At 39.5% G+C, this 15,604-nt stretch overlaps 1 protein-coding gene across 9 annotated transcripts in view; it reads right to left on the bottom strand.

The window, feature by feature from the left end:
* CLC-E (chloride channel E) overlaps window positions 1-15,604 on the bottom strand; it is a 64,642-nt gene that overhangs the window by 24,117 nt on the left and 24,921 nt on the right. For all 9 annotated transcript variants that reach the window (XR_016077388.1, XR_736865.3, XR_002023195.2 and 6 more), the window contains one exon: window positions 10,973-11,363. Coding sequence is in view for 5 of the 9 variants with exons in the window: in XM_010272354.3 (XP_010270656.1) it covers window positions 10,973-11,363 (391 nt within the window). In the remaining 4 variants the exon portion in view is untranslated. The remainder of the gene's footprint in view (window positions 1-10,972; window positions 11,364-15,604) is intronic.

Here is a 15,604-nt window from a genome sequence, read left to right as displayed (position 1 = left end):
AGTCACATCAAGTTGTTCATGTTGCTGTTGTTGGATCTGGACATCTAATGTTAGAGGGTGATACACATTTAGCTCATTGCGGATGTTCCTCAAACTTGCATAATACTCTTCTAAGATTTGACTTCCTTGCTTCAAATTGAAGTACTCTTGGTATAACTGATATACCCTAATTGTGTTGTCTTGTCCAGAGTACAACTTTTTAGCATGATCCTAGATTTCTTTGGTTGTATCTAGGAACATGAAGTTCACACTAATCTTTGGTTCCATGCTGTTCCAAAGCCATGTCATTATCTGTGCATCATCTTGTTCCCAATCACTGAACCCAGGGGAATCAGCGGAAGGTTTCTCCTCTCTCACATGTTTTACTTTCCTCTTGGCCTTCAAGAACACCTCCACAAATTTTGCCCATGATACATAGTTCTCACCATTCAACTTGATGGATGTCATTTGAACACTTAGATAATCTGTAGAAAGCAAGATGCCGGTTTTGTTATCATTCCCATCTGCAAATGAAGCCATCTCAATTATTTCACCTTTGAATATACACCACAATCTCACACTCTTCACAAGACTTATCTCACTTATGATACCACCAACTCCACCTTCTTCAACTGCACATTACACACTACACTCTAAAGCTGAAATCATTCAGTCAACACATCATACACTTGGACTGCACACCGCAGAACCATTTACCATCAACATACCACGGCTGAAATTACTCAGTCATTTCATCGAACACTTGTTCTTCATACTACAGAACTGATTACACACAAGGTCTAGGAGTTCACTTCAGTCTCACCCAGCACCACAACAACTAACTTTTGAAGCACAAAAAAATTAGCATTCACAGTCCATTTCTGAGCACACGACAACAGTGTCCATACCTGTATATGTCCAGCCCTCTTCGTACATTGAATAGAGGGTCTAGTATACCACTTCAACGACCACCACAACACCGGCCAGAGGCTTTCTCACCTTCAGGCCCTCAAAACGGCAACTCCTTTTCAGCCCTTTATCGAGTCTCCAATCAGGTCAGCTGTAGGATGATGAAACCTACTGTGAAGCTGGCGGCAATCCCAGGAAGAAGACAACAGCAAGAAAACACAAGACCTTATTGCTCTGATACCATGTGAATAAACCCTAGTTGATTCTAGGTCAAAGTAGAGAAGAAGAAAGAAGAAAGAAAAGAGAAAGAAGGAGAGAAAAAGAGTGTTCGGCCAGACTAGAAGAGAGAATTTGTAAAATCACTCTCCTAGCCGACCCACTTGAATTTTATTCATAAAACTTAGAGTTACAAGAAAGACTATTTTGTCCCTCATAGAAGATGGAACACATAACTTAAACTCAGATACAATAGACCTTTCACTTTCAAGAAGATAAACCAGAATGACCAAAATACCCCTGACTCGAGCATTCTAACAGGTCTTTTCCTATTTTTATATAAATGGGTTGAGGGGTGCCACCATACCAAGATTATATGGTATCAAAGCGGACGATTGAGACATGATAGCAGATCAAACAATTTTTTCCTTTTTTTCTTGCTTTATCTGGGTTGAATTGCAAGAAAGCACCCATCAACCTGGTCCGAAGCAGTTCAATCAAGTTTTTCTCTCCCCTTCTTGGTTTTTCTGTGTTGAATCACAAGAAAGCACCCATCAACCTGGACTGGAGAAGTTTGGGTAGCCTCTTTTTAATTTTTTTTTGGTCGTAGTACCAAGATAAATCTGTGTCAATGTGTCTGGATGCTATGAGGGGTTTTAGAAGTTCTCCCCTAGCCTCTGGTAAGAGTTTCTTGGAGGGTTTCTGTGAAGTACCTAGTGCCTTTGGCCCTTGGAGAGGTGCTGTTTTGTGTTCAACCTTATGGAACATTTGGTGTGGACTTTAGTGCTTGGTCCTTATGATGTTGGCCCGTGTTAGACGTGTTTCTTGTGACTGAATAGTGCTGTCTACCATGTCTTCTGAAGATTTTGCTACTTCCGGTGTTAAATGGACTAACTAGGGGATTATATATGAATTTCCCTATGGATGTTATTAGCTCAGATGGACTTAATTACCTAGAGTGTTCTAAGGGAATTAAACTTTATATTACTGCAAAGGGAAAGATAGGCTATATTAGTGGTAAGGTGAAGGAACCAAAATCTAGAAGTGCTGAACAAGACAAATGGGACCACAAAAATAGCATGGTTATAGTTGTAAATCAGTCCTCTAAATCTGATGTAAACTTGGGAAAATTAGAGAAAAAAGAGGAAGAAAAGAAGAGAGCAACAGTACAAGAGAAGGAAGATGGAGAAAAGAGGAGGAAGAAGAAGAGTTCAAATGTCTCTTCCCTCCCTTCTCTAATCCTTTTACTAAACTTCAATCTTAACATAATTACAAGTATACCCTTAAGTGGGCGGCCAGCTAGGCAGTAACATAAAGAGAACTAGCAAAAGAAATAACAGGCCCATTAGCTAACAAATAAATAAAACATACTACAAGAAAAGATACTACGGCCCATTCAGCCCAGTCTCCTTACACTCCCCCTCAAGCTGAGCATAGATGTCAATCATGCCCAGCTTGCTTATAGGGGGTCAAGTGAACATTGCCAACACCACAAATCGATGATGTGGAACCATTAGTAAGAGTAATAGATTGTGATGTTAAGCAATGAGAGAGGGAAGAAAACACACCTGGAGTTCCAATCATGTGATCGGAGGCTCCAAAGTCAATAATCCAGGGATTGGGTGTGGATGCCAAACAAGCCATAGCTGAATGTGCGAAAGTAGTCGTGTTCTGCTGAGATGTGGACTAGACAAACCTCTCATACTCATCACGAGGAACACTCACCATCTCCTTCCTGGGAACATCTGTGGATGTAGGAGGCATCTGATCAGCTGAACGATTCTCCTGTCTGAAACTGGTGTCACTAGTCATGGCATGATTGGCCTAGGTTGAGGGTGGACCATGCAAGTCATAGCAATAATTAATGGTATGTCCATCCATACCACAATGAGTACATCTCCTCGGACCCGAGCCACGTCCTCTGCCACGGGCTCCCCCTGAATCTCTACCTCCAGTACGACGACCACCACCACTCCGGCCATATACTGGACCATTGCTACCACCACGGCCAGATTGAGCTCCTCGAGCTCCACCTCTAACACCACGGCCCCTTGACACTGCAAAGGCTGATCTATCTGAGACATTAGAGTTCTCAGTAGACCCAATGGAAGTCCTCCGAAGTCGAGCAAACACCTCTTCTAAGGAAGGGAGAGCTGACCCTCCTAGTATCTGAGCCCACACTAGTTCATACTCAGATTTCAGCCCCACCAAAAATCGAGTCACATCAAGTTGTTCTCTCTGTTGTTGCTGAATTTTGACATCAGAAGTGAGGGGGTGATAAACATTCAACTCATTACGAATGTTTCTCATACTAGCATAGTACTCCTCAAGACTCTGATTGCCCTGTTGCAGATTAAAGTATTCCTGATACAACTGATATACTCTGGTTGTATTGTCTTGACTAGAATACAACTTCTTAGCATGGTCCCACACATCTTTGGCAGTGTCAAGAAACATGAAATTTACACTAATCTTGGGTTCCATACTATTCCATAATCACGTAATAATCTGTGCATCCTCTTGTTCCCAGTCTTCATACTCATGAGAATCAGTGGAGGGTTTCTCCTCCCTTGTGTGTTTCCCTTCTTCTTTGCCCTCAGAAAAACTTCTACAGATTTAGCCCAAGGTACATAATTCTCCCCATTCAGTTTAATGGAGGTCATTTGAACATTCAGGTAGTCAACAGGTATCATCACATTAGATTTGCTACCACTGTTATCTCCCATTGCTGAATTCTGTTATTACTGAATTCGGCACACTGCACACTACTTGATCACACTAATCACACTGGTTTCAACACTTATTATTGCTGAAGGTTGCACTCCTTACACCACAAACCCTACCCTTTGACTACCTGAAATCTCACCACTATATGAGAACCACTCCCCCTTCGAATCACACAAAAAATAAAACAACATAAACCCTAGCACACAGTCTGAAATCCCATCATACGATCTGAAACATTCTTCCTATTTGATTCATAACAAAAAAATATGCATAGAAAACTCTTACCTCATCACCCGAAAACCAAACCACACAAGAAGAAAATCAGTCCACACAAGACACCCACTGCACCACACGAATCAGCATTCTTCTCTTCATCGATTAGGGGAGGGCTTCTTAGAGACCACAACAACCAACCACGAACAACACAATTGGAGAAATAGAAACCTCCAAGGGAAGAGGGTGACCACTCCTTTTCAGCCCTTTCCCTTATCTCCAATCGATGGTAGAGAAAAACCTAGATTGAGTGTGCAGAAAACAGAAATCTGGGCAGATCCGAGTTGCTTAGTTGAGCTCTGATACCATATTATAATTCGGCCTGCCTTTGAGTTCTGTTAGTCTGATAACAGCCAAGAAGAGAGAAGAAGAAAGAAGAAAGAAAGAGAGAGAGAAAGGAAGAGAAAAGGAGAGAAGAAAAGTCTGGTTCGAATTAGGGAAAAATTACTTCTCCCATTCAGCCAGACATGTTTTATATTACTAATATAATGGAAAAGACAAATGTGCCCTTATTTAAGTGAGGGACACTAGTTCTAATATAATATTACAGATCAGCAACCTCAACATAAGTATAAAGATAGAAATGCCCCTACACTAACATGCACAATAGTTAGTACTTCATCCCTGTATTTCATGAGATAAATCCAAGTGTAATGAGAGTAATCATCAATAAAAAGGATAAAGTGCCTGTAACCCCCCATAGTAGGCAAATGATATGGCCCCCACACATCAGAGCAAACAATATGAAAAGGAGAAATAGATCTTTTATTGCTTACTGAATAAGATTGTCTACAATGTTTTGCTAGTTTACACAACTCACAATGAAGACTTTATAAAGACACTCCCTTGAACATATCTGGAAATAAATGACTCAAAGCAGAAAAAGACAAATGACCAAACCGAAAGTGACATAACATGATTTTGTCAACAGACTCTAACAAGACTGACTCCAAGGCAACTCCATGAGGTGGTCCAAGAGCACTATTAGGTGTGTCCAACAAGTATATTCCGTTCACCTCATGGCCACTCCCAATCATCCTCTAAGACTGTATGTCCTGAAAAACACAATGAGTGGGAAAGAAGGTTATGCTACAGTTCATGGATTTTGTCAGGCTACTAATAGATAAAAGATTTGTATTAAGTTTAGGGACATGAAGGACAGAGGATAAATAAAGGGTGTCAAAGGTTTTTATATCCCCTTTGCCAAAAATGGAAGCAAGGGACCCATCAACAAGGGACATTTTCTCTTTACCAAAGAGAAGGTGGTATGAACAGAAAAGGTTGGACAAGATGGTCATATGGTCTGATGCACCAGAATCAATGATCCAAGGGATTTTATGATTACCTGAAACTGAAGCATGGTTTGCAGAAGCACTTATACCTGAGTGAGAAAATGCTGATGATGATGATGTGTTACCTGAAGAGTGAGATGTAGAAACAGTAGCGTCCAAGTGACTTAACAACCTACCATACTTTTCAAAGTCTGCCTTCATTGCTGCCAATTGTTCAATGGTGGACTTCTCTTCACTCTCCTTACTTCCTCCTTCTGGTACTGTGGCAACATTAGCTGTCTTCGGCTTTCCTGTCTGACTACCCTTCTTAAAATTGTTATTCTTAAACCGGTCGGGAAGAAGATCAGGATGAAGCTTCCAGCAAGTGTCCTTTGTATGCCTCAGTTTCTTGCAATATTCCCATACCTGCTCCTTCTTCTTAGTTGGACCCTTCGGCTTTATTCCCGCATGTGCAAAGTATTCCATAGGTGGACTCTGTAACTGAACCTGCCGCCTACTCTCCTCACTGCTCACCATAGCATATGCCTAGGCAAGAGTAACATCATCTTTGGCTAGAATATTCTGCCTAATGATGTCAAACTCAAGGTTGAGTCCAGTAAGAAATTCAAACACCCTGTTTCTTTCCACCAACTCCCTAAACATTTCTGAATCATTCTCAGTTTCCTATGCAACTATCTCCATAACATCAATTTCCTACCATAAGGATTTCAGTATAGAATAGTAGATTGCCACACTCTTCTCCCCCTGTCTTAGGTTCTTCACATCACTTTTCAGCTTGTAGACTCTAGCCACATTCAACTTCTGTGAATAAGTTTCAGTAACATTGTCTCATATCTCCTTGGCAGAGGACATCCAGAGATAGTGCTGACTTATATGAGGCTGCATAGAATTGACTAACCATCCTATGACAGTATAGTTCTCCTGCATCCATTTCTCATATTCAGGGTCTGTCTCTTCGGGTTTCACTTTACTGCCTGTGAGGTACCCTAATTTTCCTCTACTGCAGACATAAATCCTTATAGACTATGACCAAGCAAGATAATTTGTCCCATCTAACTTGATTGTGGTCACACTAGTCAAAACAGAATCTACCGAGCCAAGCCTAGAAACTGGCACCTGCTTGAACTCACTTCCGTATTGCTCCATTAATTAAACAAAAATTAAAAAAACCAGAAATTTGGTCGTTATAAACTTACTTGAAGTCAAACCAGTACCTAGATGCTTGAAAACTAGGGTTTCATTGCATCCGGTTATTGAGGAGAAAGAGAGAAGATGCAGCCGCTCCTACCAAAGCTTCCCAATCTCTTCCAAACCTGAACCGCCCTCTTTTAGAAGTCAAAAGACACCTCCCAAGCATAGAGCGCCACACCCAAAGCTTCACTGCTACTTGTAACTTCGAAAATCTCTAATCTGCTAGAGTTTTGGGCGGAAACAGTACAACACCACTTCTTGGCAATATCCGGCCAGGTTTACACTCTCCAAACCCTCTACCAACTAGGCCAAAGATCCTCTGAACTATAGAGAACCTATCTCTCCATACACTCTCTTAATCGAAGGGTGTATGGGAAAAGAGGAAGAAGAAAAGAAGAAAGAAAGAAACCTACTCTGATACCAAGTTGTAAATCAGTCCTCTAAATTTGATGTAAACTTGGGAAAATTAGAGAAAAAAGAGGAAGAAAAGAAGAGAACAGCAGTACAAGAGAAGGAAGAGGAGAAAAGAGGAGGAAGAAGAAGAAGAGTTCAAATGTCTCTTCCCTCCCTTCTCTAATCCTTTTACTAAACTTCAATCTTAGCATAATTACAAGTATACCCTTAAGTGGGCGGCCAGCTAGGTAGTAACATAAAGAGAACTAGCAAAAGAAATAACAGGCCCATTAAGATAGGCCCATTAGCTAACAAATAAATAAAACATACTACAAGAAAAGATACTAGGGCCCATTCAGCCCAATCTCTTTACAGTTATGTCACGGCTTCTAGTATCTATGCTGCCACAGGTGAGAAGGAACTTCATGTGGGCTGATACAACCTATGAAATTTGGGAACAAGCAAAATCCACCTATTTTGACCAATGACACTATTAAAGTCTCTTAGTTTTTTATGTTCTTTAGTGCTGCCGGGGTACATTTGTAATTTTTCTTCTTTTTATTATTATGTTAGGTGATTGGGTCGCCCAAACATAAATACTGTTAGAATGCTCGAGTCAAGGGTATTTTGGTCATTCTGGTGTATCTTATTGAAAGTGAAATGTCTATTGTATCTGAGTTTAAGTTATGTGTCCCATCTTCTACGAGGGACAAAATTGTCTTTCTTGTAACTCAAGTTTTCATGAATAAAAGTCAAGTGGGTCGGCTAGGAGAGGTACTTTTGTACATCCTCTCTTATAGTCTGGCCGAATACTTTTCTCCTCTCCTTCTTCTTCTTCCTTCTCTTTTCTTTCTTCTTTCTTCGTCTCTACTTTGACCTAGAAACAACTAGGGTTTATTCACAAATACTTAAGCTGGCACTGCCAGCCTACTCTTTTTTGACCCCAAATTTCTTTCTTCTCTCTTCTCTCCTCTCTCTTTTCTCTTTTCCTTTCTCTGTTCTTTCTGGCATTTTTACCAAGAAAAGATGGTATCAGAGCGGCTTTTCTGGGATTAGAAGCAGTTCAATCAAAGTTTTTTCTCCAGTTTTCTCGCTTTCCTTTCTCTTGTGGATCGAACCTATCAAGTGGTGCATCAGACTAATCTGAAGGGAGTTTCAGTGTAGTTCTTCCCTTTCCTCTTGGTCGTGTTCCAAAAATCATTAAAGGGAGGGAAGTTAAATGCAAGGTGGTTCTCTCATTCTCCTGTGGATCATGTGATCCTTTTCTACCCAGGTAAGTGGGTTATGGAGGTCTGAATGACCTGTGATTTCTGTGTTTTTTTTCAGTCTTGTGGATCGTGTGATCCTTTTTTTCTGCTCAAATAACTGGGTTGTATAGGTCTAAATGACCTGTGACTGTGTGACAGCAGTTCTCTATCCTTTTTTTGGGATTACAGTAGTTGTGTGGCCAAGAAAACTGATGAAGGGTTACTTATGAGGGTGGTTTAGTTCTGAAATTGATCTTGTTTCATCTCTGGAATTGATTCAGCAGTGTGGTAGTGAATGTTCTTTATGTGTGCACCAAAGGGAATGGTCATATAGTGCTATTTGTGTGAGAACAAGTATCTCTGTGACTATTTTTTGACTGAACTGTGAAATCAGACCTTTATATCATGTCTTATGAGGATTCTAGTGTGTCTAGTGTGTCCTCCAATCAAGGTGGAGTGAATGGAGGCTTTGACATGAGTTCTCCTATGGTTGTGATACCATTCAATGGTTTCAATTACCTAGAATGGTCGAGGGGAATTAAACTTTACATAACTGTCAGGAGGAAGTGGGTTATATTAATGGTAAAACCAAAGAACCGAAGTTTGGGGGTGAAGAACATGATAGGTAGGACCAGGAAAACAGCATGGTGATGACATGGCTGTTACTATCTATGCTACCTCAAGTAAGGAAGACATTCATATGGGCTGAAACAGCTTATGAAATTATGAGAAGGCAAAATCTACCTATTTAGAGCAACGACATTATACCAAAATCTTTTACTTGCAAGCTGCTTCCTCAACTTGTAAGCAGGGGGAGAGGCGTCTCTCAGCATACAATTCTGATTTGACCTCAATTTGGAAAGCAATGGACCATTATCAGAACATAGACTGGAAGTGTGATGCAGATGCTAAGGCCTACAAGTCTCTAGTTTTCCAACAACGGGTTTTTGCCTTCCTCTTGGGGCTGAACCCTGTATATGAGTCTCTTAGAGTTCAGATATTGGGAAGTAAAGATCTTCCATCAGTGCAAGAAGTAGGCCTTAGTGGGAAGCCAAAGTGGGCCCAAAGCTGAGTAAAAATCAGATCAGAATAAGAAACCGGGACAGCAAGGTTAGAAGAAATTTAATGCAGCAAACTTGGCCTCTCAAGAGTCTCAACCATCTACTACTATCTTGAGCCAAGACCGCCCCTCCATGACTGATTCCCGGGAAGATATCATTAATTCTTTCCATGACCATTTGGAGCTATATGGTTGGACAATCCGTCAGATGGATTTTGCTCATCCTACCTCAACTTCCTTTGTGTCTACTTCAGGTAATGGTAATTCTACTACAACCTTCCTTTGCATCTACTTCAACCCAAGTGCACGCCTATTGAAAATTTGCCCATTTTTTCTATTTTTTATGCCTAGCAACTGGGCTTAGGGCTTTGCTCCTAGACCCCCAACCAAACCCCCCGAGGCTAGAGTGAAGAGAACCCCCTATTTGCTAATGTTGCTCATTCATTCATCCTAATAAAAGATGTTTTCAAGAGACAATTAAAATTCTAAATCTTTTTTATAGGGATTGAGAATCTAAGACCCTATTATGGACTTGTTTGGGCTTGCCTTGAGGGGCTGGGTACAAAGGTGGCTTGTAGAACCAAGAATGCATAATGTTTAACATCACATTAGATATTTGAAGTAATGCAATATAGTTTTTTTTTAAAATATAAACATCTATTTTAAAATTTGTTTATATTTTTAATTATTATGATGTTCAATATTTTTAATTTTTTGTATTTTTTGATTTTTTTGGCACCTCACCTTGCGCTTTTAAAACACTGGAAGCTCCCTAAGATAGTGTAAAAATCCAATTAATACCTCTCTCACCCCAAAAGCTCCTAGACCATCTTCTATCAATCTCCTACAGCTTTAGACTCCTGAGTCAACAAAATATCTGGCATTTCACTTCTAAGTACCTCCTTTATTGCCCTTCTCCTAGCCCTTCCAAGGCCAAGAGAGAGGCTGGCATTTTGCAATTTTTGCCTCTTTTAAACTTTTCTCTCTTCTCTTTTCTTCTCTTCTTCCTAGTTCCTGGATTGTCACATAACAACAATCATACTGTATAAATTGTTCTAGCTCAACTGAACCATAGATTGGATAGTTTCTTAGACCTATAACTGGTCCCCTACAGTCAAAATAGGAGGCATATAGTCCATCAAAGAGCTTACAGTCCTTATCTCTTCTCACCAAAGATACCTTTGATCATTATGGCTGCAAGATTACTAAAGCTGCTACCGCATGATCAGAAATCACAATCCAGGAAAATATTCTATAATGCCTTTACCTCCATCGCTATGTTTGTATTCCCAAAAGAACATTCTCTGGTTTTACAACCAAGAAAAAGGATAAAAAAGGGTTTGTAGATCTATGGTAGAACTTGCTTTGATACCATGTTATCTGCCATTGGAAAAAAAGAGCAAAAGAGAAAATAATAGAGAAGATAAAGATGCTGAGAGAATTCAAGTGGGTTGCGGCATGCACTCTATTATTTTATTAGGGTGAACATACTAAATAGTATAGAAATTACAACAGTACATGGTATATATGAAGGTAATATGGTATTTGTAACCCTATATATACTAGTGTCCAAGCATCAGTCAAATCTTAAAACCACTCTTCATAACTTGCAAAGTTCATGTATAACACAAGCAATGATGCATCTAGACAGATGGGATTAGTTACAGATAGTAAACATTGAAAACCTGATGAGATTCCAGCTGCTGAACCTGCAGCCAAGAGAGAAAGCTTCCTTTCTTTATTACACTCAAATAAATTACCAACTCCCTTGGCTATGGATGCACCAATCTCAACACTAGGACCTTCAGGTCCCAATGAATTTCCAGTCCCTAGAGTAATGGCGGCTGCAACTGCCTTTAAAAATGGCCTTGAAGCAGCCTTCAAATCAGATAAGAATGTTCCTTCAGAAGGGGTTTTGAGAGCAACATGAAGACTGTTCAATGCACCTACCATCATACCCCCACAAACAGGTACTAAAATTACTTGTTTCCAAATTTCTTCAATAGGCTCCTCTCTCAACCATGAAGCACCTCGAGAAGCAATTCCATCCCAGAAGAAATCCCGTATTTCATGCACCTAGAAAAATAAGAGAGATTTTCCATTAAGCAAAAATCAATATGCATATAGATAACAAATAGAGAGCAATACAATACTGGCCTTTACCTGAGAAGACCACTTCAGTTTTTTGGTTAAAACTACAAATACACCATTATATTATAATTTGCTTACCATTGGGCCATGACATCATTCTAATAAGTCAAATGATATGAAGGATTTCTGATCTAAGACTCTCATATCCTCAAGGACTTCAATGAGAACTGGATGCATGTGGTTAGATTTAAGACATTAATATGATATCCTATGCCAATACATGATAAGTGAGCCAACAGTAAACAGTGTCAAGTAACAGAAAGCCAGTCAGTAAACCATTTCATTTTATCAGTGCATTTCTCTCCTGACATTTTTTATCCAAAAACCCGAGAAAAATCCAGATTAGTCAATGTTTTAAACTGAACTAATTTGTGAAAGTTTATAGAAACATTTTGAAATTCATTTAATTTATGAAAACATTAGGGAAACATTGGAAATTAGGTTGGAATTGAAATCCCAGTATTAGCAACAGATTAATGTAAGAAAAAGAGGTAGAAGAGACGAAAGAGTCTACATGAAGAAAGAAGAAATTTTGGGGAAACTAGAAAAGAATGCAGCACAAACACCTTATTGATATGCTCCTAATGTGGTGGGGTGGGGGATATTTTAACTGGTTGAGTTTGACATTGATGGTTGTTTTTCTTGTATTTGTTGCACAGGGTTTAATTTTTAGTTTTAGGGTGGTTTGTTTCAAGAGGTGTCTTGTTGGCTTTTATTGTGGTTGTTATTTTATGGGTGATTTTATCACCTTTCTTTGTACCTTCTTTTTTCTTTTAATGAAATTTATCTTTACTATAAAAAAATGCTCCTAAACATATTGATACTCCCCCTTCTAGCTGGTTAAAAAAATATTATAAGTGCCCAACTTTGAAAGTGTTTTCTTGGAGAAATCGAAGAAGAGAGGAAGAGAGAAAGTAAAAAGTTTGGGGTCGAAAAGATAGGCTGGCAGCTCCAGCACTTGTATTTATATTAGGGCATCCCAACAACTTAAAATAAAAAGAGTACAAAGACAAAAAAACTTGTGGTTATATTAGGGCATCCCAACAACTTAAAATAAAAGAGTACAAAGACAAAAAAAAACCCTGTGGCTTAAGTACAAGTACTGTTAACACTCCCCCTCAAGTTGGGACATAGATGTCAATCATGCCCAATTTGTTACACAAGTCAGTGTGTCGCGGGTGATGTAAGCCCTTTGTGAAGATATCTACAATTTGCTCTTCAGAACTAACATAGTAACATAAGGGTGCATACTTTGCCATTCACAATTTTCTCTTTAATAAAGTGTTTGTACATTTCAATGTGCTTAATCCTATCATGAAGAACCCAATTGGTAGTAATATTGATAGCTGCCTTGTTGTCACAATATAATACATAGGACTATCACGAGTGAATCCCAAGTCACTTAACCGATTTTTTATCCACAACATTTTAGCAACACCATGGGACATGGCTCTATATTCTTCTTCCACACTAAACCTAGCCACCGCACTTTGTTTCTTACTCCTCCATGTGACAAGATTTCTTCCCATGAAAGTGCAATATCCATGGATAGATTTCCTGTCATCTACAGATCCAACCCAACCAGCATTTGTATACACTTCCACCTTTAAATGCCCATGCTTCTGGAATAACAAACCAGCCCCTGGATGATACTTCTTGAGATACTTGAGAATCCTCTTACCAGCCTCCATGTGGGTAGCCTTAGGGGCATGCAAGAACTGACTAAGGAAACCCATGGCATATGCAATATCAAGCCTAGTCATAGACAAATACAGAAGCCTGCCTACAAGTCTCGGGAACTATTTCACATCCTTTATTGTCTCACCATCCCAATCACCCAACTTGTGATTAGGGTCAATGGGAGAATCAGTTGACTTTGCTTCCAATTTATCCATGTCTTGTAAAAGATCTTGGATGTGTTTCCTTTGAGAAATGAAGATCCCATTTTTTGAGCGGGCAACTTCCAATTCCAAGAAAATACCTCAAGGAACCTAGATCTTTCACCTCAAACTAATTGGCTAAAAACTTCTTGAGCTTCAAAATTTCACTTGTCCAATCCCTAGTGACTACTATGAGTCTATGTCATCAACATACACTATTACTACTATAATTTTTCCTCCTCCCCCCCTTCACAAATAGTGTTTGGTCAGACTGCCACTACTTGAAACCAATTTATTGCACGGCTAAATAGAACTGACTAGACCAAGCCCTCCGTGATTGTTTTAGTCCATACAAGGATTTCTTCATCTTTTGCTCATTCCCTTTAGCATAGAAACCAGGAGGTTGAACCATATATACTTCTTCTGCATCACCATTCAAGAAGGCATTCTTGATATCTAGTTAATGAAGATACCAATCAAAATTGGTTGCCAAAGAGAGGACTCTAATAGAGTTCATCTTGGCAACAAGGGCAAAGGTCTCAACATAAGCTACTCTATATTACTTGTGTGAACCCCTTTGCCACCAACTTGGCTTTATAGCTTTCTGTTGTGCCATCAGCCCTATGTTTCACTATAAATACCCACATGCACCCTACCGGTTCTTTTACATCAGGAAGGTCCACCAACTCCATGTACCATTTTTATGTAAAGCACTTGTTTCCTCTTCCATTGAATTTGTCCATTCAAGGACCAACAAGGCTTTGCTACATTCTTACGGATAGGAATACTATTAATGGAAGACAAAAAAGAATATAAGGGAGGTGAGATGTTTTCATAGGAAACAAAATGGGAAATATGATACTTGGTAGAACAAGACCTAACACCCTTTCTTTTAGCAATAGGATGTCAAGATCATCAACATTAAAAGCATCTATATCAATGGGTTCAAGCATATCAATAGGGACAATAGTACTTGGTAGAAAAGGATCTACCTCAGAGATTCTGATGATGTCGGTCGTACAACTTCAAATTGCTTTATGTCTTCTGAACTCGTCTGGCCCTTCGACAACGAAGAAACACACAAAATGGAGGAGGATTAAGAAGAGGAGGAAGTTGAACTTGTATGTGTTTCTCCTCAACCTTATTCTCCCCCTGAGGAGAAATAGAAAAAATGGGTCATTATCAAAGATGGACATATCCATGGATACATAGTATTTCCTATAGACAAGATCAAAGCACTAGTAACCCTTTTGAGAAGAAGGGTAACCCAAGAAAACACATGGAATAGCACAAGGGTCTAGTTTACCATGGAAGGGAGATAGGTCATGAACAAAGCAACAACAACCAAACACACGCATGGGGACAAAGAACAATGGAGCTTTGGGAAACATTTAACTAGTTCACACCCCAATCGGAAGTGTGGGAGTAGGACGAAGAAGCGACTCTTCAATAGAATCATGGCATTACTATTCACACACCCAAAACAAACATTTAACTTAATGTTGGAGGAATTACAAATTTGCCCCTAAATGGGTGCCCAAATACAAATAAATTGGAAGGACAAGAATGCCCTTGCCCTCAATATATAATCTCAACACTCCCCCTCAAGATAAGCATAGATACCTATCATGCTCAGTTGGCCTAGGTTTTTATCGAGTTTCAACTTATGGAGGCCCTTGGTAAGTGTTACAGACTGTATAATTAAAATAGGAAGATGCTACAGACTGTATAATTAAAATAGGAAGTAAATACTAGGGAGATATGATGTTACAGACTGTATAACTAAAATAGGAAGTAAATACTAGGGAGATATGATTTACCTTGATTGTAGGACTGATTTGTAGGAATTTAATTAGTCTTCTTTCCTAATATATTCTTTCCTAACATAGAATTTGTAACTTGTATATATACATACGAGATTGATGAATAATACAACAAATTCTTCTTCTTCCTCTATTTACTCTTATTTTACATGGTATCAGAGTATCTAGTCTCTGCCTGCCCTTTTGTTTTTTTGTTTTTTTTTAAGTAAACAGTAGGTAGAGGAAAATTTCTGGGTGTTTCGGGTCACCTCCTTGGAGCAGTCAGAGCATCTAGTCTTTGCAAAGTTCGGCAGTCAGCAGCCCTGCGCGTGTGTCTCATGCACCGCTTGAAGACTCTGCCACAGTCACACGCGCCGGCACATGGAGGCACATCTGTCGCCGGAAAATTTTTTCAGTCGTTGTCTTTTGTCTTGCCTCGTCCTGTATAGCACATATTTGTGCTTTGTTACGTGCATATCCATTC

Source organism: Nelumbo nucifera, chromosome 6, assembly GCF_055504915.1.
Source record: "Nelumbo nucifera cultivar China Antique chromosome 6, China Antique-T2T, whole genome shotgun sequence".
Classification (NCBI taxonomy): domain Eukaryota; kingdom Viridiplantae; phylum Streptophyta; class Magnoliopsida; order Proteales; family Nelumbonaceae; genus Nelumbo; species Nelumbo nucifera.
The sequence above is the reverse complement of the archived record's forward strand: the minus strand, read 5'-3'. Positions and strand labels throughout refer to the sequence as shown.